We start from the raw sequence: 26148 nt of genomic DNA on the forward strand, positions 1-26148 counted from the left end.
TCCAAAATATACACATATGCCAAACACTAAACGCTGCACGACCTGGCTGCTGCCTTATTAGTAGTGGCCTGTCATTACTGGGCTTTCAAAAGTGATCCATAGAAATTGCATTTTCGGCCCTCTTAAGGATTTGGGACAATAACGCATGGGCTTGACTAATCTGATCCATAATTTGTCATCGTAAAGGAAACTCGATAAGTCGACATTAATGCCCACGCGCGAAACCTAGTTTTCGCGGCAACAAATTTATAAATCTCTCACACAGTCCACAGCACTCCTCAACAACAGATTAATAAGTGAAGAAAACAATCAACGGAAAAAATTCAATGACAAGAATAAATAATCAAATGAAAATGGCAAGCTCTCTACAACGAGCAATTCTGAGTCTCGCTCGAGCCAATAGTGCCGTTCTTGCATGCTCGCGCAGATGCTTCTCTTCGGAATCAGACGCCTTGGTCGAGGTTAAACCTGGCGAGATTGGGCTTCTCTCCGGAATCCCCGGGCAACACCTTCGGCGAAGGGTAATTAAGTCTTTTTTCATTTGACATATGCTTCATGCCTTTGTTGTATAATTGAGTCAGTTTTCATATGATAGAGATGGTAAGGTTGAGTACTTTGGTTTTTAGGGTGTCTATTAATAGTGTAGACTTGAGGAATTGAGAATTGGGAAATTAATTTTAATAAATTTGAATGAATGGAATATTTTAATGAAAGAATTATTTTTGTGATTTCTTAGTAATTAAATTATCCTACAGGTTTGATGATCTGTATATTGTTTCCCATTTCTGCCATTCCACAGGTAGTTATTTACTCAACTGCTCGAACTGCAACGCAACAGGGCTCAGGGAAAGTTGGGAGATGGAAAATTAATTTTTTGTCCACTCAAAAGTATGCTTTAGTCACAATTGAATGCTTTAATCTTTTCTGATAAGTTGTAAGAATGAGAATTAGGGTGCCTACTGCAACATTTTGTTTGTTTGTTTGTTTATTGTTGATGATGAAGCAGCGACAATTAAGCATTCTCAAGATCCAGACATGTGTTTAATTATATGAATTTGTTTAATTAAATTAGCAACATCAGAAATTGAGAGATATATACACACGGATCAGTGGTGTTTAATGAAAACCCTGGGGACATTGATGTTTTGTTTGGTATTTGATTCAGGTGGGAAAATCCATTGATGGGTTGGACATCCACAGGAAACCATGCCAATGTTGGTGAGGCCTGACTTAGCTTCGATAGTGAAGGAGGTGCAAAGGCATTTGCGGAAAGACATGGTTGGGAATATACAGTACGCTCTACTTTGCAATAAGTTGCTTATGACTTCCGTCTCTCTTTGCAATTTAGCACCATTACATGCCTTAGCTAAAATATGAGTGATGTTTATGTTATTTTTTGCTGACTTGTTCTTATCTAAGTTTTAAGATCGGATCAAATTGCAACTCCTGGTATTTTAATTCTTTTAATTAACCTGATCATTTTATTCTATAGCGTTGTTCTATGAAAACAGGATCTGTATGTTATAAGTTCTAATCATAACTTGTTCTTTGCAAAAACCAATATGACAGCAAACATTTCCTTCTTACATGTATTTTCTTGAACAGTAAACCATGGATGTTTTTCAGTTTATTGATCTCATGTTGCACAATAATTGAAACAACTATTTTTGTGCAGGGCAAGAAGCGCCATACACCTCTTCTGAAGGTTTGAGCCTTTCCGACGCTTTATTTTCTTTAAAAATCTTAGCTTGCTTAATTATGGAATTAGGATAATTTCTGTAGCACTAAATGTTGTAGGGTCCACAAACTGCCCCATTTTATCCAGAAGCAAAAGTATTACCTCTAATGGGGAAAGTCTGATAAATTTCAGATATAATCATGTCGGATTTATTATCATCCGTACACTTTAATCACAGCTTACAGAAGTTTTTGGTATAATGCATGAATTTAAAAATTCAACTAAACAAACAATAGTGGGCTAAGATTACTTTTTTCTTGTTGTGTCACTATCAAATGTAATTGTGAATTGTTCTTTTGTTGTCTATATATCTTTTATCTTAAATTCAAGATTTCTTTTTCCTTTTTAAATGCAGCCTAAATCTTATGCTGATAACCTTCAAGTGGAAGGGCTCGGCGGACAATAATCAGTAAGCTTTACCTTATATGTCCGAGCTTATCTTATTTGTATTAGACTATTTAGTTATGAATTTTATCCCTCAATAAAAGCAACAAACTTCCTTCTGGAAATTGACAGGGAGTATGTGCCGATGTGTGTGTAAAATTCTCTGTCGTTTTGAGATTTCCGACATCGATAGTCAACAGTCAACAGCCATTAGCAACCCGCCGCAAGCTTGAAACAAAAAGAAGAACAAAGTATCCTCTAAACATATTGATTTTAACTGAAAAGCTACCAAAAACTATACATATACTTGATGTCTTCCTATGTATACGCGGTAGGTAAGATGCCTTTTATAGTAATATACTAACATTTAAAAGTATTCGGAAACCAATGTTTAGGCCTTGGTACTGGACTGAGAACCCTCCCTAGAATGGGTGTGGAACCTCCAAGCGAAGAGGTAATCCTTGGACTCGCAGGACAATCTGATAACATCACAGAAAGCAGTGGCTGCTGTTTTCTTCCCCTCATGCCCCCATTCTATATTCACCCAGCAAGAAAACTTATTTGATGAAGATGGCACTCTTGAATCAGCAAGATGAAGTATCACCTCTCCGCATATTCTCTTGCATGAGTTGCCCCCAAATCTGCCATCACCTGCCACCATCGAGTCGAGCCAAGGGCATTCTGGCTGGCCCACCATTTCTTTATAGGCAGAATTTGCCAGCCTCACTTTGTAGTTGGAATCACATATCACTGTTGGCAGGGCCTCACACTCGATCTCTTCCTCAACTTCCTCTGGCTTCTTTGGAACTTGCACTTGTGGGGTTGAGTTTGTGTCCTCACTAACGCACCCAACGCTTATGCTTGAGCCAACTGGTCGAATTGGCTGAGGTGCTATGACGTTATTGGTTGGTGGTTCTTGTAGTTGCTGCAAGAAATCCTTCTCTTCCGGGATCTCAGCCACAGTGTTCAAATCTATGATCACCTGTCTACGTGCCTCCATGCAACTGATTTCAGGTGCTGTTACTTGGTTATCAACAACTGGAACCGGTGGTTGACATGGAAGAAGAGAGAGTGTAACCAAATCTGAATTGGTTGTGACTGGATTATTCAAGCTGCTACTAACACCAACAAGGCTTGGAACAGAAAGCTGAGAAAGCCCGTGAGCAAAACCCTGTAAAGACAGATGCCTGGCGGGGGATATTACATGACTGGTAGAGGAAAGACCAAGAACATGCGTTCTCGGTCTTTTGATGGTGGGTGGAGATATGGCAGCTCTACCTCTCTTCCTGGTTCTGGTAGGCCTGGCTTGCAATTGTGGCCAGAGATTCCTGAGGTAAGGAGATTGGCTGATCTTCTGAGACATAGATGAGCTCTCGCCAAAGGAGTTAGAAGGACCTTCAGGCTTAGGCGCTATGGGCCTGTACCTAGACATAATTTCAGCAGTTTTTGCTGTGGTAGAGTAAGGACTGAGTGTCTTGATCATGGTGGGTGGGTGGCGAGACTGATCTCAAAATGGGGAGAGATCAAGAGCTGGGTCAAGCAAAGCAGGAGAAGGAAGCAGTGAAGGGGTTTTGCAATTGGTAGAGGAGAAGAAATAGGGGTGGTTAGAAAGGGTTGATTTGTTGAGTTGGGGATTGTGAGGGCCAATGAGAGAAAGGCAGCAAGAAGCAAGGAGGCAGGAGAAAATGACACTTGGGAAGAGAACGATGGGTACGTGTTTGAGAGGCTTAGGGATAGGGACATGTGGAATTTGGGCATGGTAGTGGGTCCATGCATGCTTACACATATCGGATGGATAGACAATAGTTTTGACAACTGAGCCTAGTCAGTTTTGAGCTCCTTTCTCTCTCTATATATGGTGCCTGTGTCACCCAGCCAATCAAAAATGCCCTCCCTTTATAACGCGTGTGGACTTGGCTCCCATGCGTGGATACACCTATCAGGATTTGTGGTCTGGTCTTTGTTCTTACCAGAATGCCCCTTCTGCTCGATCGGTTATGTTTGGCTGTTTACACGTGTAAGCTGGTGAATAATCTTTGTAGTGCATGCAAAGGGATGGGTTGGAATCTGATTGGTTGGTTTAGTGAGCCTCCGCCAGTTCAAAACTTTACATGAAACAGTAACAACAAATTACACGTGGTTTTTCTGCAAGGAGCCTACTGAAACGTGGTGTTTGCCTTTGTCAAGTGTACTGCTTTCGCCGTTGCGCTGATTGCCAGGTCATCAAATTCAATTAAATTTCGCTCGAAGGCCCACACTTTATTTGGGACCAAGCCTTAAAGAAACCCAATATTGGATTGGGACTGCGTACTAACCTGTTCTTGGAAAATTTCCAATTCACGGTTCGCGAGTTGTTGGAGAATTCGCATTAACCAATTACTTGCAAAAACAACGTTGAACACTGTTAAAAAGAATTGCATTTGAAGTTTATCCAATTCAAATGCTTAATCTTTTTTAAGTAGAAACGTCAATAGAAGGCATGTAACTGATATGGTCATCGGTATTATATTGGTAGTTTTAAATAGTCCATGTATATAATATTTGAATCCTAACCTAATCTTGCAGATGGGCTGCGGAATAGAGAATGATATTCCCAAATGCAGGTCGTGTTTGGGAGCCAAAATAAACATACTAATGTAATCAAGTTAAATTAGTTCATTTAGAAATGCTAAAGTTCAATGCAGTTGATATCGTTTTCGTCCTGGTAGTAATGGAAACTAATTGAACATTTGAAGGAGTAGTAGAGAGTTATTGACTCTGTCAATTTTCATAATGTCAAAATGGCCCCATCTTGATTGTGCTCACAATCAATTTGATCAAATATGAGCAACTTACTTATATTTCATTTTTAAATAAACTCACATTGAAAAACAAAAATTAGATGGCAATGTTAATTTAATGATATCTATCCTTGTAGCATTATGGAAAAAGAATGCTCAAAAAGGTTTTTATCGACTAATTTCTTTCCAAGAGCAATAGCGATGGTGATTAAATTTGTATTTGCATGATGCTTCACGTACTTTATATGTTTAATTGACAACATTCATTTGTTGTGGTATCAGATTAATTCAATTATCAAGTCATGCCAATTAGCCCATATCATTCTTAAGCCCAGTTGGATCCATTCATTCAACCAGTGGTGCCAGACTTTAGCCCGTTACCCCACATGTAAAAGTAATAACAAAATTTCATCATTTATTGTCCTAATAATTAGAAGAATAATGTACTCAATGTATTCTCGAAATTCACAAATGATAATGCGTACTTTTCGTATTTATCGTATTTTTAAGATTAACTTATTAAATTTTAATTAATTATAATAAAGTAATGATTTTAGTCATTATTAAATACATTTAATATTTTTTAAAATTAATAACTTATTGAGAACTAGTGTTTTACTACATACCGACATGTGTTGTATTTTAGCTTTAGACCAAACTAAAAGGCACGTTCGCACTGAAAAGAAAATAAAACCTATTAAATTTTAAATTATTTTATGCAATTTATGAACCAGTTCAAAATCTCAAAGAATGAGATTATGTTACTGGATTAGTTTTGAATTGGAATGGTTCAACTCGGTTAATTGAATCTTTTTAAATTACATATAAATTATTAATTTAAAAAATAATTAAATTTTAAAGTTTATGCCTAACTTTGGTCGATTTATGACTAATAGAAAAATATTAAATTTATGACTAATATAAATATGTTAAATTTATACAAATATGTCTGTTAATATTATTTAAATAATACTTAAATTTAAATTTAGTTAACACTTAAAAGTAATTGAATTAAATTATGATTCTTAATTATCATAAAACATATAATTATAGTGTAAAATAACAAAATTTAAAAAGTGACGAATTAATATATTTAAGATTAGAGTTTTTATAATTATAAAATTTGTAACTTCAACTTGTTTTACTCTTAAACTATGATCGAACTACAGTCTAATTGAAATCAAAATCTTAATGAATCAATACCGTAAATCAGTTTTGAATCTTAAATCGTTATTTGGTAATATATATTTTGAGTAGTAAAAATTAAATAATTATTCTTTATTTAATTTTCATAAGCTATTTTCTTGTTTATTAAAAAATTATAATTTTTTATTTTTATTATTAATTTTATAATTAAAAATCAAAAAAATATTATTTATTAATTAATATAAATATCAATATTTATAATTACCTTTACTTTCTTGATTTTGAAATCATATTTTATCATAATTCTTTTTTGGTTTCAACATATTAAATGTTAGAAGTTATAGTTAAGTTAGCAAATCCATTAGAACTATTTAAAAATATATTCTTTTCATCAACTTCAATAGATAATCTTTAATTTGCATAAATATTAAAAAATTAAAAAATTTCATTTAATATTACTATTTTAACTATTTTTTTTTTAGTAAATATTATGGTTAGATTTAAAAGAAATATATGGGATTCAAAACGATTTTGTATAGCAATCACAATTTAAAATACCTAAAAATTAATTGTAGATGTTAACTAATGATGAGTATTTTAGATTTGTAATTATTAAACTAACAATAGAAAAAAGTGGTCTATATCTTTTTGACGGATTAAAATAGAAAAATGGCCTATAAAGTCGGTGGAGGAAGGTAGTAGTTACAAATAATGATGTTAATTGTAAAACATTGAATATTTTTACTCTTACTTGTTAAAATCGGACGAAGGGTGCGGTAATTAAGGAACTACCTTTTTTGTTGTACAGTAATAAAAGACTTTGATTTAAAAATGAAAATATATAAAAAATGGACAAAAAATTAATTTGCATTCTTTATATTAAGAATTAAATATATTTAGTTTAAATATTGTCAGTAAATAATTTTTTAAAAATATATATTTAAAAGTTCAAATATATTCTATATATTTTTTTTAATAAATAGATTTTTATATTCAAAAATTTAATATATTTAATATTTTTTTAGAAAGTAAGTTAATATTAGAATTTTAACTTTTGTTAAAATATAAAATTTAAAAATAATATTTATTTATATAATATTTAATGACGTGATATATAAAAATATATTCAATAAATTAGAATTGAAATTTAATTAATTAGAAATAAATATTAAATAAATTAAATTTTAATTTTATAAAAATTAAATAGATTAAATTATATTTTTATAAATTAGATAAATTAAATTTTAATTATTTTAATAAATAGATAAATAATTTATTATTTTAAATCAATTAATGTAAATTTCTAGTTTTTTAAATATATTTTTATATAATAAATCATTAATTATATAATTAAATTAATAAAATAAATAATATTTTTACATTTGATATTATTTAATCATGCATACAAATAGCAATGGTTATCTAAGTTGCAACTTCAAAGAAGCTATTTGCTAAAAAGCTTCCACATCAAGCGAAGCACAGTTATTCCCTCTCTTCGCTTCTTATGGCTTGAAAAAAGAAGCAACAGAAAAAAAAAAAAAAAAGGAAAAGTAGAGTGTGCTTCTTGTCAAATGGAGAAGCAGAAAAATACCCAAAATCTGCCATCAAATTACATAACTCTCTTTGAACTTCAAAAACGCTGGAAAAAACAGCAAGAGGATCGAAAACAGCAAAATGAGAAAAAACAACAACAAGAAGAAGATCATGCATCTAATGACATGATCCATGTACAAGCACAAGAACGAAAGCAAAAGAAGAAGAAGAAGAAGAAGAAGCAGCAGGAACAAGAACAAAATGACCGAAATCGACAGAATTACCCCAAGAAACATCCGAATTTCACAGAAAGCAGTTGCGAAGCTTGTCACGACGAAAAGCAAAACGACGCCGTGGATGTGGTGGTTTCTGTCGTTGAAGGAAATGAAAGTGAGATTAATCTGAAAGAGGAGGCGAAGGGCAATGATCTGGGACTTAGAAAGAAAAACAAGTGGAATCAGAAGAAGAGGGGAAAAGTAACAGCACGTGAAGCACACGCGCCCCTAAAGGAGTATATTTCGGCGAAGACGAATGGAAATATTTCGGTGAAGAGGTATGAAAAAGGAAAGGAGACGAGTCCGAAATCTACTACTGATGAGGCTGCGGTGAAGAGGTATGAGAAAGAAAAGGAAAAGAGTCCGAAATCTACTACTCAAGAGGCTGCGGTGCACAGGTATGAGAAAAGAAAGGAAACGAGTCCGACGCCTACTACTGAAGAAGCTGTGTTGAAGATGTATGAGAAAAGAAAAGAAACTAGTCCGAAACCTACTACTGAAGAGGTTGTGGAAGTGAAAATTCGGGCAAAGGTTGAGAAGCCTTCAAAAGAAGAAGAGAAAAACAAAGAGAAAACGCGAAGTAAGATTGTTAATGGTCGCAATGGAGTGTATGAACGTTATAATGGGATTGTTAATCGCAGAAATTTTGAATACCTAGGTTATCATGGGCCCTATAGCAGGAATTCTGAATACAGAGATTATTATGGGTCCTATAGAGCAGGAGGTCCTGGAAAGGTTAATGGCAGATACATGGTTTGGGTTAAGAAAGGAGAGGTTGCTGATGACACCAGAGACTGAAGGATTTGGAGTGATTGTCACTGGTAATCGTCGTTCTTTTTTTCCTTTTTTGTGTCTTTTCCTGTTGCAATGTCTTTGTTTTGTTGATATGTGATCATTAATTGTTCTGGAGTTTTCATGATTGTTAGGTTACTTCCGTAAGACTACTGCAACTGTGGAAGAATTGAGTTCTTGATTTGATCAATAAATGTTATGGGTATGCAATGAGTATTAGCACTTAGCTTCAGGGTTGAAATGAAGTGTTTGATTGATTAATGCTGAGAGAAACGGTATTATCAAGAGTCTGTTATTTGTGCTTTAGGGCCCAATTTGACTTTTACCAAGTCACTAGTCTAACCATGTAGCTGGATTGCTATACTTCTCTGCTTCAATACCATTCTTTATGGGAATTTGTAGCATAATGATGTTTATACCTTCTAATTTGAAAAATAAAGCGTTATAGGAGTTCTTTTATGCACTGCAATGCAATGAAGTTAGATGATTTAGTTATCTTCGTTACCTTTTTTTTCCTTTATATTACTGTGTTGGGATTTGTTTCTTCTTTTCCGTGTATATCAGTTTTAAGTTTGACTCGTATCTTAAGTTATATTTGTGAGTTAGCACTTTGAATGAAGCTGAGGCAAATCAAACTTAAGTGCTTTATATGGTGTAGTTCTGGGAAATATGATCACCCTAAGATGATCATCTCATGGCTATTGAGAACGAATCAAATCAGATGGTTCTATTTCTCAATCTTTCTGACTTGCTCCTACGGAACCAAGAGGTCGAAAAGATTGAGAAAAATTGGTCATTCACAACCACTGATGAAGGATTCCTCGAAAAGTTAAGGATTAGTAATCCTTTTTAGAAATCGAATGGATTCGGTCTTGTACATACGCGAGGAAAGTAATCAAAAAAGAAAGAAGAACACATCTTCTTTCTTTTATCACTTAGGAGCCGACTAGGTGAAAGTGAAACAAGAAGATAGTTGATCTTCATACTTCTTGAGAAGGGTGTTGGTGTTTTGGCTGGTGAATGCATTTTTAGTAGAACATAAAGGAAACTTTGGTCTTTAGCCACTGCAGTCGTCAAATTTCAGGGATTTTAGTTGCAAGTATATTTCAGTATAGTAGCATATTTGTTCTGAATCATTGAAGCACAGAATGCCGAATCCATCTATTTGACATGGATTTTTTTAATTTTATAGCTCAGATTGGTTTTAGAGCATTGTGAATACAAGTCTCTCGGATGGATGCTTTGGAATTTTAGGTAGTCTTCAAGAGCTCTGGTTTCTTGGAAGTCTCTCCTAAGTCAGAAGTGCTGTTAATTTATATTCTGTGGTTGAATCTGCCAAGTTTGCATTCTTGGAGACTATCAGTGCTAATGGAACTATAATGTAGTTGAAGAAATTTGAATCTGTAAGGTGAATAGTTCATAAACACTGCATGGTTTATTGTTACAAAGATGGAAGGTTGTATATATTTGCAGCCGATACAGAGATTTAGATGGTTAATGTACGTATAAGTGATTCTTTGAGAATGTTTTGATGATGGTGGTTGCTTAAAGAAAATGAAAGTTTACTTCTTGGGTTAGCAAGATGCATCACGACTTTATTCATAAGATGCTGTTTCATACTTGCACCTAATTACATCTCTTATTGAACTGCATCCAGTATATTAAAAATTGGAAATTAAATGGATTTTGTGTTTGAGTGCAGGTCTTGTGGTCATGGCTACAGGAGAGTGAAACAAAGATTCATTCTAGAACAGTGGAAGCAATTGAAATGTCTTGAGAAACAGTTGAAATATATAGAGAAACTGTGACAGAAATGTAAATCTTAATACTACTGATTTCAGTCATTTCAAAGTAACTAGAAATGTTAAAGACTTCTATAATATATATTGACAAGTTTGCTATCTGTCTGAATTCTGCTGCTTTAATTCTTATGGGTGATATATGCACGAGGAGATGGCAATTTTTGCCAATGGCTATCTGGTAAAAGCTATCATAATATTTTAGGTGCTTTATGGCACTGCAAAAGAATAGACTCAAGAACAAGTATTAATGTGGGGATTTCCCTTTCTTGACCTTGTGCTCATCGGTCGACACAAGCAAGCATTTAAGAATTACTTGCTTCAAAACTGAAGCTGGTATGTCCAAAAGAATTAATGTAACCGTTAAAAGTACCATTAAGAGTTAAAGATAAAAAAGCAGACAATCAAGCTTTGCAAACAAGGAAGATGAACTTTGATATTTGCAAACCTTGGTTTGCTGGCATTTTCTTTTCCCAGCAGAGCCAGAGAAGAGCCCACCACGGCACCACCTATGCCATTTTTTTCTCGGAGATAACAGAAATTGGATGATAATAGTTAATTTATTCGTTTTACCAAGAAGGGCAACTGAATTAGTCGGACATGGATAACAAAAAAGAAAGAAAAGAGAATGAGAAAAATTGTATTCAAAACCGAACCATGAATATTCTAATTAAGAAGATTATACTCTTTCCTTAATTATGGTCAATAGCAACTGAAATATAGATTCAAATTTCCAAATATTTCACATTCATTACGTTATTAATTTAGTCAATTATTTTACACTAATTAGGTTATAATTAGCTTTATTATCTTGGTTTTATATACATGTACATTATATTAGAGTTTTCTTTGCCTACAAGCAAGACTATGGCCCAATCCGGCAACGGCGGCGGCGGAGGAGGTGGTGGTAATAAGAAGGCTGAAGAGTTCCAACCACATCCAGTGAAAGAGCAGTTACCCGGAGTTCAGTATTGTATCAACAGTCCTCCGCCATGGCGTACGTACTCTCTCTTCTGTCATGCTTTTTTCTTTTGGTTCCTTTCTTTTCTCATAGAAGTATGTCACGAGGAGTTCTTGTGTTCAGCAATGTCTTAAACTTGCATTTCCTTGTTCTTCTTGAGAGGTCTTAGTTTTATATACATGCAAGTCCATTACTTTTTTTTTCTTTTTTTTATTCACTTTTTCTTGAGTGGATCAGTTCATGGATTTAAAAAAGGTTTTGTGTTTTCTGTGTGCAGCTGAAGCTATTGGATTGGGGTTCCAGCACTATCTTCTGACTCTTGGTATTACTGTTATGATACCAAGTATACTCGTGCCTCAAATGGGCGGCACAGATGTAAGAATTCGGTATCAGTTTTGCTCTTTTCTTCTCTGTATTTTAATGATATGCACTTGCCCTGCAATTTTAACTTTATGGATATCCATGCATATTTGTGACAGGCAGAGAAGGCTAGAGTGATACAGACCTTACTCTTTGTTTCAGGATTTAGCACTCTCTTTCAGACTTTATTTGGTACTCGGCTTCCATCCGTAGCAGTGGGTTCATATGCATATGTAATACCCGCTACATCAATTCTTCTAGCTAGTAGAAATAGTATGATCGTTGATCCCCATGAGGTGAAGCTTTTTTTACTTGCTCTTTCTCTTTCCTTGCTTCTTCCTGTTAACTCAATCGATGGATTTACTTCACTTTAGCCTTTTGGTTGATCTTCAGAGATTTCTACAAACAATGAGAGCAATTCAAGGGACTTTAATTATCAGTGGCTGTTTCCAAATGGTTATGGGTTTCTTAGGCCTGTGGAGAAATATAGTGAGGTGAGCTTCTAATATTTTAGATGATATTACTGATTACTCAAACTTCTTCTAAATTATCATTTTTCTTTTCCAGGTTTCTTAGCCCTCTCTCAGTTGTACCTTATGTAACTTTTACAGGACTAGGGCTCTATTATCTTGGTTTCCCTACAGTAAGCAGTTCCATTCACTAGTAGCTATGTGAAATATTAATAACATTATATAAGATTTTAAAATGCTGGACGAATATCGTAAGATGAATTTACTTCTTTTTTTTTCTTGTAGCTAGCGAAGTGTGTTGAAGTTGGGCTTCCAGAAATAATCACAATGGTTTTTGTCTCGCAGGTAAGCATCATATGCTAAACTTTCTATATGGTATAACGAGAGTCTAAACAGATGGCTGATTAATGCCCTTCTAAATTGTTTTTTCTGTAGTATCTTCCTCATTATGTAAAATCAAAGAGACCAATATTCGATCGTTTTGGGGTTCTGTTCTCAGTTATAATTGCATGGCTATTGGCACTAATTCTGACTTCAAGTGGTTTGTATGATAACAAACCTGTAAAAATTCAGATGAGTTGCAGAACTGATCGCGCCGGACTTATTAGTGCATCTCCTTGGTAAGCTTATTATTATCATAACTACTGTATATTGCAGCCGAATATTTATTCAAACTTATCTTATTATTTGATCCTTTGATGGACCTTGTCATCTCATATCACGTAATTGAATGTAGGATACGTATTCCTTATCCATTTCAGTGGGGCAGCCCAACTTTTAATGCTGGAGAGATTTTTGCAATGATGGCTGTTGCTTTTGTTTCTTTATTTGAGGTATTCTTCTTGACTCAGCTTCCATGATTCTCAAATTCATATTTTAAAGTTGAATGATTATTTTTAAATCTATGGTGTCATAAGTAAGAAAGATTTATCAACAGCCAAAGATATATGTCTTACAAAAGAAGTCAAACAGCTTTTTACTTAAATCTTGCTATCATGCTCTCTTGAATTGCAGTCCACGGGTACATTTTTTGCAACAGCAAGATATGGAAGTGCCACTCCTGTTCCACCTTCGGTTATCAGCCGTGGAATTGGCTGGCTGGTAGATGTGATTGAGATTCTTTTTCTTGTTAATTCTATACCTATAACTTATTTTTCATTGTCAGTCAATGCCAATCTTTTTGAATTTCTCAGGGAATTGGGGTCTTATTCAGTGGTTTTTTTGGCTGCAGTACTGGATTGACTGCATCAGTGTAATAAACTCGTACCTTCAAAAGTGAATTACGACACTCAAAATTTTCCTTCCCGCGACAGGGTCTTATAGCTTCGTATCTTCTAGTCTTCGAACTTGGATTTTCGTGATTTCATCTACGGTTCAGATAATTCTTGAATTAATACAATACAGCCTCTTGCTACGCTATCTCTGAATAGAACTACTTGTTCTTTGTATAGGGAAAATGCAGGTCTGTTGGCATTGACAAAAGTTGGAAGCCGAAGAGTAATTCAAATAGCAGCTGGGTTTATGATTTTGTTCTCTATATTCGGTAAAAGCCTTGATTGGTAATAGATGAGGTCAAACTTTTATATTTCTTTTTATGGTTTTTGCGGTAGATGATATCTTTGCTCTGAATCAGGAAAATTTGGAGCAGTATTTGCATCTATACCTCTGCCAATTGTAGCAGCTATCTATTGTGTCTTATTTGGCTATGTTTGTAAGTAAACCTTTCTTTTTCATCTTTTCTTTATCAAGACCATATTTACAAATCTGACTAATTAACAGTTGCAAATAAATTTGCACAGCTTCTGCAGGCCTTGGTTTCCTTCAGTTCTGTAACCTGAATAGTTTCAGGACAAAGTTCATACTTGGGTTCTCTTTCTTCGCGGGCATTTCTGTGCCCCAATACTTCAGAGAGTACTATCAAATGGGATCAAAATGTGGTCACGTTTACACTGGTTCTAGATGGGTAAGATTTCAAGAACTGGACCAATTCTTTCCATTTTGTTTCCTAATTTTTTATTTATCTTATTAGTTATTCTTTCATTTAGTTTCTTTGTTATTCATTCAATATTTTATTTTGACCATTTATCACTCTGGTTTCTATTTTGTTCAATGAATTGCAGTTTCATGATGTAGTTTCTGTCATCTTCACTTCCCATGCAACTGTAGCTTCTCTGGTTGCCCTTTTCTTGGATTGCACACTTTCGCGCCAAACTGATGAAACAAGAAAAGACAGTGGCTTGAAGTGGTGGGAGAAGTTCAACTTATATAATTCAGATGTTAGAAATGATGAATTCTATTCACTACCTTGGAGCCTTAATAAACTTTTTCCAGCCCTTTAATCTTTTATTTATTACCATCTATTCTGCTTTAAAGAAAACAATGACAGAAAAACTCTACAGAAGATGTTTTTCTTTTTCTGTAGCCATTTTTCTGAAGCTCTGGTAAAGTGTTGTTGAATTAATTCTTTTTTTTTTTTAGTACATTTATCTTGTTTGCTTCAATTTTTTGAATGTAATTGTGACATCTTTGGAAAATTAGTAATAGCATTTAGCTTAAACTCTTGATGCCTAATGTCAAATATATCTTGTTTATAACTTTGACAATGTAAACTAAGCGCACAAAGGTCTTTCTTAGAACACATGATTGCCATCCAAATCTTAACAGCATAAAAATGAGCACAGATTGACAATGCCATTTGTCCATTCTAAAGATAGCTGCTCTACTTTAGATTCTGTTTCATAAACAGCCAATATCACTAACTCATCACCTCGGGATCCTGGATTTTCTCTTCTTTTTAGGGTTCATCAAAGATTTTCTAATTGCAGAAAAATTTGGTCCATTATTGGCTTATTATTAGTTGCCTGTACCATTTAACTAAAATAAGCTATCCTTTCAGCACAAAACAATCTGCTCTTGGTTTTCTTCAACCTTCGGATTCCTGTTCCTCAGCAAGTTTCAGGTACATTTCTCTAAATATTTAAATTTATTTAACCCTCTTTTTATTGGATACTATATTTCATTTTTCTGGCATTGGTGGTGGTTGGGACTCTCTCTCTCTACGTGTGTGTGTGTGTGTGTATTTATATACACAATGGTGGTGGTTGGGAGGCTCTCTCTCCTATATGGGCTAAATTGCTTATGTGCTTATGAATTGAATGTGTTCAAGAAATGATTGAACCAGACAAAACGCCAACATCATAATCATCTCAGAATGTTTATTCCCTTTGTGATTGCATTGTTGTAGAGAAACAAGTGATGTAATATCACCTTAATGGAATTAACTTTTCAAAAACTTTAATCCCAATTTATCACCTTAATGCTATTAGTATATCTATATGCGTGTGGAAAAGAGACGGACTATAATATCACCCTCTATTTGTAGATCAATTGCTACTGTAATGCAATTATCAAATTTAGAGTTAAACACTATGGCTTCTTTTGGGTTCTAATTTTCTATTGCTTAATGATTTCTTTTTGTTTTTGGGTAATAGAGATGAATCTTGGTCGTTACAAAAAATTGTTTCCTTCATCAGAAAAGATTGATAATCCATTGGGATGTGAGGATGGGAATGAAGTTGGTCCAAAGGAAAGAAAGGGGCATATGCTATGGAAGAAAGTGAAACATCAACTAGTTGACTACCATTCATTGCCAGGATATTTAAAGGACAATGAGTTTATCCGTGGCTACTACCGGGTAGAATGGCCATTGAAGCAAGTTCTCCTGAGTATCTTCAAGATTCATAATGAGACTCTTAATTTCTGGACGTAAGTATTAATACTGTTCAAGTAAATGGCGGTTTTCTTTTTCATTTGCAAATTGCTTAATCCCAGTGTAATTTTGGCTCTGAAATTGCTGGATTTGTTGCAGGCATTTGATCGGGTTCTTTCTATTTCTCTTTCTGACCGTATATACATCAATGCAAGTTCCAGATGTCGCAGATATTAGTTCTCTGCAACGTTTGCCTGACATGCTCCAAAAAGCTGATTTCCACAATATTCATTTAGACCTCTTGAATTGTCTCCCTTCCTTACCTAACATGCCAGATCTTCACAATTTCAAAGTGGATTTAAAGTCATATTTGCTTCCAATGGAATTCCTGTCATCACTTTCAGAAAATTTTCTGGAACTTCTCATCAATTGCTTGCCTGAGCGATATGCTAGAATGTATCATGAGGCCAATGACAATGCTTTGGTAAACACCACGCCCTCGACCTTGTTCAGTTTCAAAATGGAACATTTCTGTTCTATATTCTATTCTCTGCTATTATGCGAAAAATTCTGACAAAAGAACATTTCACGAATTGCAGCAAAGCCTTACAAACGATTTCTCGAACATGACAACTCCACCAACTTTTCATCCTGTCACAAGATGGCCATTCTTCGCCTTCATGGGCGGGGCAATGTTCTGCTTGCTGGCAAGCAGTACATGCCATCTCCTTTCTTGCCATTCGGAGCGAATGTCTTACATTGTGCATAGAGTAGACTATGCAGGAATTGCTGCTCTCATAGCGACCTCCTTTTACCCTCCTGTTTACTACTCCTTTCTGTGCAACCCCTTTTTCTGCAACATTTATCTCGGATTCATAACAGTATTAGGCATTTCCACCATCATATTCTCTATCCTCCCAACGTTCCAGAAGCCGGAATTTAGGGGATTCCGCGCTGGTCTCTTCTTCGGGATGGGCCTGTCAGGTATAGCGCCTATTCTTCATAAGCTAATACTTTACAGGAATCAACCTGAAGCCCTCCAAACCACGAGTTATGAGATTTTGATGGGGATCTTATATGGGCTTGGAGCATTGATTTATGCTACAAGGATTCCTGAGAGATGGAAGCCAGGTATGTTTGACATTGCTGGGCAGAGTCATCAGCTTTTCCACGTGTTGGTAGTAGCAGGTGCCTATACACACTACCGAGCTGGGCTAGTTTATCTAAGATGGCGGGACTTGCAAGGTTGCTAGAGTTCCAGAATTCTAACAGATGCATTGCGTTCTTGAAAAATGCAGAGGGTTTTGTTTTAGTAGCTGAGTGTTTTCAGGTTGCAGATAGTTTAATTTTATAACGAGGCACTTCTTTGTACTTTAGTTGAAAAAGTCAAAAGTCAAAAAGAATAACAATGCTTTCATTGAGAGTCGAACTCAAGACCTCCCGCTTACTAAACGGGTGCTCTAACCAACTGAGCTATGAAAGCTGCACATTTCAGAATCGAACACAAAATAAACTAAATCAGGACGTATAGAAAGCATCTCGACTGCATAATGAACATTTTGTTTTATTCAAAATATGAACTTTTGATAGTGCCGCGAAAAAAGTGCACATATGGTGTATACATTTCTTTCCATCTTTTACCGTAAGACATCTATGGTTAGAATTTAACGATAATATATATTGTCAGATTAATTTGAATTTAACAACAATATTTTTCTATTTATTTTATATTTATTTAGCTTGTGATGTCAGTAGTGAAATTATATTTCAAATAAATTATGAAAATGACTTTTTATCAAGCAATTGAGAATTTTAAATAGTGTCAACGAAAAAATCTCAAATTCAGAAATTCTGTCATTTGTCTGTTTTTAATCAATTAAAAGTTAACTTACATTTATTAAGAAAATAAGAAATTAAGGTAATATTTTGAAATATAGGTACTAAATTAGTATATGTGGTAAAAGTGGGGCGGGTTATCTAATGCGAATCTTAATACAAATTGTACTAAATGTCTAAACCCATTAAAATTTGTAATGGATGGGAAATGTTTTATCCCCTAGAAAAGAAAAGTATATCTTGACGAAACACACTCAAATTAAAATAGATCCGACCCACAGATTTTGAGAATGTAAAGATTATTTGCAAAACCCCACAAGCAAAACTTAAAAAAAAATAAAATAAGAAATTGGTTTATATATAATTTCATAGAAGAAATATACCCAAAACAAAACTCAAGTAATTACAAATCAGCACGTAAGTAAAATTGCAACCACCCAAATACCAGCAATTCTTTTACGGTGTTCGGACTCCGGACAACCCGAAATCTAAATAGGACCCAATAATTCTTTTTTGTTTTTGAGGTCACATGAACATACACGTAAGTGGCAAAACCAAATCAGTGGACAGTGATCAAGCAAATCATAACCCTAGATGTGGACTTTGTGTGGGTCATAGTCAATCCGAAGAAATGATACGATGACATATGTCCCCCTTTTGCTGAACTGTAAGTGCCTTGTTTGGATGCTCTAAAATTGTCCTCCCAGAAAACGTGACGAGTTGCACCCGGATCACCTCTTCCTTTATGTGGCAGTCACTCCTTTTGGGTATGCTTTACTGTATGATATTCTTGCCTGTAGTTATCAGATTTCACTGCCTTCCAAAGATTTTACACAACCTTTACTATATGATCAATTATTATTTTTGCTTACTTTTTAATCTTTTCCTTTTCTAGTTTGGAAAAGTAATTTCCAGTAGGAGAATCGGAGTGCATGCCATAGAAATCTCTGCTCAAAGTCAAAAGTTATGTGTTCCCAGGTGCGGTGGTACACAAGTAGCTAGGCTGTTATTCATTATCAATATCTTCTTGATAAGGTTTAGTTTTGTTAAGATACAAAGACTGATTCTCCTAATATTTAGGGCGGGGAGATATTGGCGGTCTACACTGTTATGTGATCTGAAAATAATGGTAACTAGGAGACCTAGCTAGCCTCAACAACCATGCTAGCTTAATCTCCATATGGGACCAACATTTTTCAACAGGGGTTGAATTGAGCTGGTCTCCACTCCTACTTTGTTAATTTACATTATTAAGAAAATTAAAACTAAAACTCAGTTCAACAGAAGAAAATTTTATATTTGGTTTAAGCGTGAAATTAATATAATCCAATATTTCATTTTCTTAAAATGCTTTTCATTTATTGATATTATGTAACAAGTAAAGTGCTTTCCTTAAAAATAAAATAGTCCAAATGAGGGATGGAAAAGAATAGAAGAAAGAATAAAACAATTACTAAATTTAAATCTAAAATTTTATAAAGAAAATTCATTTATGTCAAACATAACGTGAGTTGTTAATTATTAAATTAAAAAGAAGAAGATATATGTCACCCAAAAAAAGGCTATTAAATAATTAAACAAGTATAATTAGGTCAGAGATTAATGTAAATGTCAGTCTGAAACCGACCAAGATGTGGGAGCTTCTATGGGGAAATGGACGGCTAGCATGACAATGACATTTAATTTTGAAGTTTGTTAGGTCCACTGCAATGGTTTTTATTTTATTTTTCTTCTTTGTACGTTTGCCTGCATTATTGGCTGGCTCGTCTAAGACTTCACAAATTGATAGGAAGGACTAAAGCTAGGCACCAATCGAAGAAATTTACTTTTGGTGATAATGACTCTGAATTTTGGCATCCTTAATATTATTATTTACATTCTTTAGGACACTCTTGACACAATTTATTCAGACATATTCTAGTCAATTTTGTTGGGTCCAGAATCCTACTTTGCGTACTTTCGACCAAAAATATAAAACAGATTTTGCATATCCGTCTCCATAACACGAGAGAGTTTGGAGATTTTTGGTGGAAATCTTGGACTTCTTTTTCTTTTTTTTTTTTTTTTTCATTATCTACAGTTGTATTATATATATGTATATAAAGCATACGTGCGTATCCATTAATTAACAATCATTGGAGATACTCCCTCTCACCCAAAAGAAAGAAAAGAAATAAAAGACGTATAATATATAAATGATGTAAAAAAGTTGGCTACTGGGTTAGGGGTGCCCATTATCTATAATAACAAAGGATGAACTGATCATTCTCTGTGAAAGAAAAACTTAAAAAAGAAAGGGAAGGAGATTTGACTTTGGTTTCTGATGACAGGGACTTTGTGTTCGTTTGCTCTGTGCATGAAAACGAAAGTGGAGACTTTGTTCTTGGAAGGTAAGGGAAGAAAAAGCAGTGTTGGTGTAGGAGTGCGAAATGTTGGTCGCAATTCGAGATCATACACTGTAGCAGCTGGCAAGGTCTTGACATTTCCACTACTGTTGGGGACCATCTATATGTATATGTTAGCCAAAAGATCATGCTATCATCCAAGCATAAATTGCCCATGCTGCAGTTTTTTCTCTGTGTGTGGGTTTGGAGTAGATATACAGGTTGAGGCTGTTTGAGTGAAATAATTAATTAGGTCGAAATCCATTAACTATAGCCAGCCTGAGCTAACCTTACATACACAGTGCTTTCAAGGGTTTTTCTTTTCTTTCTAAAATTATTATTAATAATTTCCCTCTTAAATTAAAGCAAACTCCCAAATGGGATTTTTTGATTATAATATGTTACACATCATTATATTTTTGTTGTCCACTTTCTGTTAGTCCATCTCTCTATTTTATCAAAAATAATTTTGACCACCCAAAATTCTAATGAATGTAATAGAAAAAAATAAATTGCCAAATGACCAGTTAGGTTATATCTCGACTCGAGTCTTAGAAGCCCACGTTACATTATAAATGTTAGAGTGAGCAATGTTTGTTGGATATTATCCATATAACAAAAAACTTTAAGATTGATTGACATGATAGAGTTTCCATTTTTCTTTTTCTTTTTTCTTTTTTGGAAAATAAACCAGTACAGATAGATTCAGGAAATGGAAGAGAAAAGCTAGGAGAACCAGGAATTGGATTAACCAACCCAGTCCTTTAGAGCAGGAATTACGGATCATGGACTGGCAAAGGGCCACAAGCTAACAAAGGGCATGTGCACATATTGTGAAAATATTAGTGTCTGGGACCATATTGATTCAGACGAAGATCCTAAACTGGACCCATTATCGATCTTTTCTATTAGTCACACTTGATAATCATTGTATCAGTAGCCACCTCCTTCAGCTTTTCCCTTATTTTAAGGGTCACATATACTTATTTTTTTCCATTATCATCACCTGTCGTTTTTATTATCACTAGCTAATCACAAGCACACCTCCGTAAGATATTTTCCTTAAAGGCCATTTAATTTCATACCATTCCAAGCATTAATGTGGTTGTTCAATACCATTCATTTGCAATAATGCACGAAACTTAAATCTCTGGGGATAAAGGGCCTACTTCTATGTGTTCTATGGTAGATCCAGAAAAGACTTACCTTATTATATGACTATGTTTTAAGCATTAAAAACAATCTACTTAGTTCTTGCATACTGATGAGTTAATATAACATAACAACGATCGACCAATGGTTTAGTAATGCAGTTTGCTCATATTATCATGTCAGCTGAAAGATCTTCATACCCATTAGAGGGTCTTCGAGCAAACTGCATTATAAAATTGTTGTTCGTTGTTACGTACAGTAATTAAAGCGTAAGTTAATGTAAAACAAATTGTTGGACCAACCTATGCAAGTAGCAGATCTTACTAGGAAATGTGAACAAAAAAATGTAATGTAAAACCTATTTATTTCCCAAATGCAAAGAATCTCAACAGAAGTTTATATGTCTTTAATAAAAAGACTGGATAAAAGAGTGGTGTTAAAAAAAAGAGGGTACGGTTTAGTTTGACATTATTTACATTAGTATGGCAGTATTAATAAAAGATTCACCAACATTATTGGAAGGGGACCCAGAAACAGCTATTTTGGACGTACGAGGGTGGGATTTCTACCTTAAAATAGGAAACTCGTTTGTCACTAAGCAAATTGCACATATTAGCCATACAAATCTCATCGTGCATCAGTTATATGTTTTTCTATTTTAACACAAACAACTTCATAATTGTTTTTTATTGTTCATGTCATGCAGGATTTTCGTGTTAGCTAGCTAATACAACTGGAATATGGGGTTTCTTTGCTTACTTAAATAGAGATTATAACAAATCAAATCTATGAAGGGTGCATGGATGGTCAAAAGGAATATTATATATCATAATGTTCAAATGCAAAAGAGTCTCAATTTTATACACCTAGTAAGACCCAAGTCTCCAAATTATAGAAATAAACACCAAGAAGAGTCAAAAAAAGAGTTAGTGATCGATGAAAACAAACATACATTTAATGGAGTGGGGCAGTAGGAAAAGGAAATTAAGAAAAAGAAAAGAATTTTTTGTGTGTACTCATTGAATACTAGGAAGTATGAAACATGAATCAATAATTCTTGTCAAAAATCGAACCAATGAGAGCTGTAAACCCTTATTATTTTAAAGTGTCTTAATAGTCTACTGGAGGTGACTTTTGATATTCAAAGAGTTTCTTATATATGTACCAACTGCATGCTCAGAATTGGAGATAATGCCATCAAGCATTTCAAGCCAATGCAAGAAAAAGAAAAATAAAAGGACTTAAAGATGTAAATAAAACCAAATTATCCAATTCAAGAGAACGCGGTTAGGAACTATCTATTGGAAAAAATTACATAACATCTAACTTGTAGCTTAATTAAAAGGTAGAATAAAAGTTTCATCACAGGAACGAAAAAAATCAAGTCCTTAGAGTAGTCATTTCATGCAAAAGGCCTAACGATGAGAATCTTTGCTTGTTGGCAACCCATAATTACATAGCTAATCACAATTAATAAGAAAATGATTGATGTGATATTTCATTATATGAATAATATTGTAATTATTAACACTAAATATTTACAAAATGAAAATTGAAGTGACTGACATGTAATTATTTTAATTAATTATTATACCTATCATTACTCTAAATAGTATTTCAATATCCCTTTCTCACGTGTATATAAATCTCCATCTACCAAGGTTTATTAACTAATATATATAGTTACTCTTAAATTCGGAAGGATTCAGTATAATACCAAATGAACAAAGCTTTGTGTAGGTGATTATCCCTCTTAAAACTCCAATTACAGCATCTGAGGAAAAAAAGAAGACAAGAATAAAAAAGAAGCCATTGTTAAAAATGGATCTCATAGAAGCGAGATTTTCAAAGAGCTAGGTGATACTAGAATAGTAAGAAGGATGTTGCCACAATTATACAAGAAATGATATCAATAATGGTTAACTATTGTTGTTGTTCCTTTTTCTTTCTCTCTCTCTATAAACATATACATATATTATACACACTCAAAGCCAACTGGCAACTTTGATTGATTCCATATACAGATAAAATAAGAGGGGGGCGAAAGGATAGGGCAAAGGACAAAAGTAGTCTAGGATTTGAATGTGATTCGTTTGGTTTTTTCCTTCTTTCTCATCTACTTATATAGAGAAGAACATCAAGTGAGTAATAATTCATACTCATTGGCGTTCCTCATTTTTCTTTCTCTCTCACTGTTTCTTGTTAGTAATAACAAGATACTTTATTTGATTACTCCACTTTGATTATTCATATATATATATATATAAAATAAACCAACCCTTTTGGAGTTCTGGGTTCAAGATTTTAACGAATGAATATGTCAGCTTCTCAATGTAGTAGCAGTGGGTGTGAGTCTGGTTGGACATTGTACTTAGATCAATCCTCCCTCTCAAAAAATCAGTATCAGAATTTTGGTGGGTTTGTTGATGGTAATGAGTATGCAAGAGCTGAGAATGATGATGATGATTATGAAGAAGAGGATTTATCCATGGTTTCAGATGCATCTTCTGGACCTCCACATTATTGTGAAGATGATGAAGATCAGTATTGCTATGATAGCAGCAAGAAGAACAAAAACAAACAGAAGTGCAAGGAATATAGGAGAAGTCAGCAGCAGCAATATTCATATCTTGATGATACTGCAAGTTCTCCTGTTTTGAGCAAGGTGAGTTAATTCTCAAAAGACATTTTTTATGATTTTCATATTGTATTATATAATCAATGATTCTTTTTTTTTTTTCCACTGGGATTAGTGTATCTCACGAGTTTTTGATGTTTATGACACAGAAAGCAGCAGGTAAGAATAATGAAGCTTCAGTGGACCATGTCCTGGAATTTTCACAAGGTTTTTCGGCAACACATTTCAAGGTACTTGTCAATGTTTCTTTTTTCATTACTGTATTATTATATAGTTCTTGTATATTAAAATAAAATGCCAATGCCTCTTTTTTCTTGTTGTTACAGGGGAAATATTCACTCAAGAAGCACTTTGGATTCTTTCAATCAGAAAAATCAGCTTCAAAAGAACCAGGTTTGCCTTTATGTTTATTCCTGATTAGCAGTTTTTTAAAAAATATATATTTTTTAATGGAATTATATAATGTTTAAACATTCCAGAGCTATAATTTTATGTTTATTAATATGGCAGGTGGGTTTCAAGGAAGAAAATGGAAGTGACAAATACTAGTGATTGGCATCTTTTGTCTCTGCCACTGCAGTTGCTGTGGAGAGAGAAATGGAAGAAGGGATGAAAAAGAGAAAAAAGAAAGAAAAGGCAATAGATCTCAAAGGGATTTTGTTCCTTTCTATTTATTTTGTTTTCTTCTAAATTTCTACTCTTTTTTATTTGTTCCTGTCAATGCAGTGGGAAACAACCTGAAAACATAAAAAAAATTAAATTAATTAATTAAATTCTGTCTTTTAACTCTCTGACTCTTTTTCTCTTCTACTTTTCTTTGCCTTTTTGTCACAAGTAGTGTTCGCATTAGGAAAACTAATTACTAGTTCTCTTTTTCAGTCATTCCACCTCCAAATCTTACTACTGCAGAATCCAAAATAATCAGAACAGGAACAAGTTACCATATTGGAAAGATAAAAGAAAAACAGAAAACATCTCTAACATAACATTATGGATTGAAAGCTCAAGCTTTTCGCCAAGATCCATATCTTGTAAATAAAAGTGAAAAGGGTACTCAGTAATTCAGGTAAAAGTGGCAAGGAAGAAATGAAAGACTGATAGTACATAAAGATTTGTGAATTGTGGTCCATTAAAGAACAGAGTGGCTTAGCATTTGGTACTGATAAGAGGAAAGGGTATCCAATCCATGCGCCCCCACCCAACCACACACATGAAACAGAGTGCAAGGACTGTTATGAGAGAGAGAGAGAGAGAGAGAGAGAGAGAGGGCCATAAAACTACTACTAGCTAGGCAATACCAATCCTGGAGGCTAATTAAGTGACCCACCTTTTTTTCCACAATTGCAGATGCCAGGCTAGCTTGAACGCTAGACGGAGTTGGTAAATTTGGTATTGTATGCCTTTTAATGGTCTAGACAGAGAATTTTTCAGATGGAAGGAACCAAAAAGGTAAGCCTCATTTTCCACCAAAAGGGTCCAGAAGCAACTCATCCCCCCACCACCCTTGCTAGCTATCTACTAAGAATGTGATCCATACATGATATTGCTGCAATTATTGATTTTTCTTGTTTTTGTTTTTGTTTTCTGTTTTGGTGGGTTTCCTTCAAAATCTTATATTGAAAGGTTTCCCAATCCCATCATCAAAATTAGCACCCATATCTTGGAAAAGGACTTAGATTTTAGGAAAAAGACACGACCTCCACTTCTGTCCTATCAATCTCTCCTTTTCTTCTCTGTTTTACTTCATGAAATTGTGAGTTATTTGGAATAATCCCCGAGTCTGCTTCCCAATTTATTTGTATAGATTTAATTTTTTTAATTTATTCCCACTATAATGTGATTCTCAAATTTATCGAGTGAGTACGCTTATAACTCTAAACTCTCTTTTCTTGTCTTGGAATAGTATTGGACCATATTTCGGAAAAACAAGAAGTCACTCAATTAATGGAAATGCATGGAAAATTAACCTAACACCATCGAATCTTCATTTAACAAAGAAACAAAAACCTTCACAGCAGCAAAGGACATGCAATATAATAAGGGTATTGCCAACTGTAGGATAATCCACTTCATCATTGATCAATATAAATTATATGAAAGGACGTAAACACTACAACAGGAGAGGAACTTGGGTAGGTGGTTATGCTTTGGCAAATCAGAACTATCGGTAACACTTCGGTTGCTACTGATA

The 26148-nt window shown here is 34.3% G+C and overlaps 5 protein-coding genes, 1 non-coding gene and 1 pseudogene across 11 annotated transcripts; 5 read left to right on the top strand and 2 right to left on the bottom strand.

The window, feature by feature from the left end:
* Positions 1 to 69: 69 nt before the first annotated feature.
* On the top strand, positions 70 to 2518 carry LOC125369201 (annotated as a pseudogene).
* LOC8265286 lies at positions 2375 to 3718 on the bottom strand. Its single transcript, XM_002510038.4, has one exon. It carries the CDS (start codon positions 3603 to 3605, stop codon positions 2514 to 2516), a length of 1092 nt encoding a protein of 363 aa, XP_002510084.1. The 5' UTR covers positions 3606 to 3718; the 3' UTR covers positions 2375 to 2513.
* A 3761-nt stretch (positions 3719 to 7479) lies between these two features.
* Positions 7480 to 10551, top strand: LOC107261161 (cilia- and flagella-associated protein 251). 3 transcript variants are annotated; one of them, XM_048370857.1, is made up of 2 exons: positions 7480 to 8677; positions 9841 to 10235. In XM_048370857.1, the coding sequence occupies exon 1, from the start codon at positions 7620 to 7622 to the stop codon at positions 8652 to 8654; it is 1035 nt and encodes a 344-aa protein (XP_048226814.1). In that variant the 5' UTR covers positions 7480 to 7619; the 3' UTR covers positions 8655 to 8677; positions 9841 to 10235. The 3 variants fall into 3 exon arrangements, with proteins under 3 accessions (XP_048226814.1, XP_048226815.1, XP_048226813.1); XM_048370858.1 differs by lacking the exon at positions 9841 to 10235 and adding an exon at positions 8783 to 9107; XM_048370856.1 differs by lacking the exon at positions 9841 to 10235 and adding an exon at positions 10351 to 10551 and having other exon boundaries at positions 7481 to 8677.
* Positions 10552 to 10695: 144 nt separating this feature from the next.
* LOC8265283 (putative nucleobase-ascorbate transporter 10) lies at positions 10696 to 14714 on the top strand. 3 transcript variants are annotated; one of them, XR_007214765.1, is made up of 14 exons: positions 10696 to 11444; positions 11686 to 11783; positions 11888 to 12064; positions 12162 to 12262; positions 12336 to 12411; positions 12524 to 12583; positions 12674 to 12858; positions 12975 to 13071; positions 13253 to 13345; positions 13432 to 13490; positions 13690 to 13797; positions 13872 to 13949; positions 14038 to 14201; positions 14359 to 14466. XR_007214765.1 is itself a non-coding variant. In XM_048370854.1 (14 exons), the coding sequence occupies exons 1-14, from the start codon at positions 11273 to 11275 to the stop codon at positions 14575 to 14577; spliced, it is 1671 nt and encodes a 556-aa protein (XP_048226811.1). In that variant the 5' UTR covers positions 10696 to 11272; the 3' UTR covers positions 14578 to 14714. The 3 variants fall into 3 exon arrangements, 2 of the variants coding, with proteins under 2 accessions (XP_048226811.1, XP_002510081.2); XM_048370854.1 differs by having other exon boundaries at positions 13690 to 13781; positions 14359 to 14714; XM_002510035.4 differs by having other exon boundaries at positions 13253 to 13339; positions 13690 to 13781; positions 14359 to 14714.
* Positions 14715 to 14925: 211 nt separating this feature from the next.
* LOC8270005 (heptahelical transmembrane protein ADIPOR3) lies at positions 14926 to 17394 on the top strand. 2 transcript variants are annotated; one of them, XM_002510034.4, is made up of 4 exons: positions 14926 to 15197; positions 15730 to 16003; positions 16107 to 16431; positions 16547 to 17394. In XM_002510034.4, the coding sequence occupies exons 2-4, from the start codon at positions 15732 to 15734 to the stop codon at positions 17198 to 17200; spliced, it is 1251 nt and encodes a 416-aa protein (XP_002510080.2). In that variant the 5' UTR covers positions 14926 to 15197; positions 15730 to 15731; the 3' UTR covers positions 17201 to 17394. The 2 variants fall into 2 exon arrangements, with proteins under 2 accessions (XP_002510080.2, XP_048226812.1); XM_048370855.1 differs by having other exon boundaries at positions 15772 to 16003.
* TRNAT-AGU lies at positions 17357 to 17430 on the bottom strand. Its single transcript has one exon. It is a non-coding gene; the product is annotated as a tRNA-Thr (tRNA).
* A 5923-nt stretch (positions 17431 to 23353) lies between these two features.
* LOC8265281 (protein SOB FIVE-LIKE 5) lies at positions 23354 to 24743 on the top strand. The gene is made up of 4 exons (XM_002510033.4): positions 23354 to 23984; positions 24107 to 24187; positions 24284 to 24350; positions 24468 to 24743. Exons 1-4 carry the CDS (start codon positions 23631 to 23633, stop codon positions 24494 to 24496), a joined length of 531 nt encoding a protein of 176 aa, XP_002510079.1. The 5' UTR covers positions 23354 to 23630; the 3' UTR covers positions 24497 to 24743.
* Positions 24744 to 26148: the final 1405 nt, after the last annotated feature.

The sequence above is a fragment of the Ricinus communis genome, chromosome 2 (genome assembly GCF_019578655.1).
Source record: "Ricinus communis isolate WT05 ecotype wild-type chromosome 2, ASM1957865v1, whole genome shotgun sequence".
In the NCBI taxonomy this organism is placed as follows: domain Eukaryota; kingdom Viridiplantae; phylum Streptophyta; class Magnoliopsida; order Malpighiales; family Euphorbiaceae; genus Ricinus; species Ricinus communis.

Coding starts and splice junctions, on each gene's coding strand:
- LOC107261161 (XM_048370857.1), top strand. CDS start 7,620: ATGGAGAAGCAGAAAAATACCCAAAATCTGCCATCAAATTACATAACT.
- LOC8265283 (XM_048370854.1), top strand. CDS start 11,273: ATGTACATTATATTAGAGTTTTCTTTGCCTACAAGCAAGACTATGGCC. Junction 11,445..11,685: donor CAACAGTCCTCCGCCATGGC/GTACGTACTCTC, acceptor TTCTGTGTGCAG/CTGAAGCTATTGGATTGGGG. Junction 12,263..12,335: donor CTGTGGAGAAATATAGTGAG/GTGAGCTTCTAA, acceptor TTTCTTTTCCAG/GTTTCTTAGCCCTCTCTCAG.
- LOC8270005 (XM_002510034.4), top strand. CDS start 15,732: ATGAATCTTGGTCGTTACAAAAAATTGTTTCCTTCATCAGAAAAGATT. Junction 16,004..16,106: donor GAGACTCTTAATTTCTGGAC/GTAAGTATTAAT, acceptor GATTTGTTGCAG/GCATTTGATCGGGTTCTTTC. Junction 16,432..16,546: donor AGGCCAATGACAATGCTTTG/GTAAACACCACG, acceptor CACGAATTGCAG/CAAAGCCTTACAAACGATTT.
- LOC8265281 (XM_002510033.4), top strand. CDS start 23,631: ATGAATATGTCAGCTTCTCAATGTAGTAGCAGTGGGTGTGAGTCTGGT. Junction 24,188..24,283: donor TTTCGGCAACACATTTCAAG/GTACTTGTCAAT, acceptor TTGTTGTTACAG/GGGAAATATTCACTCAAGAA. Junction 24,351..24,467: donor ATCAGCTTCAAAAGAACCAG/GTTTGCCTTTAT, acceptor TTAATATGGCAG/GTGGGTTTCAAGGAAGAAAA.
- LOC8265286 (XM_002510038.4), bottom strand. CDS start 3,605: ATGATCAAGACACTCAGTCCTTACTCTACCACAGCAAAAACTGCTGAA.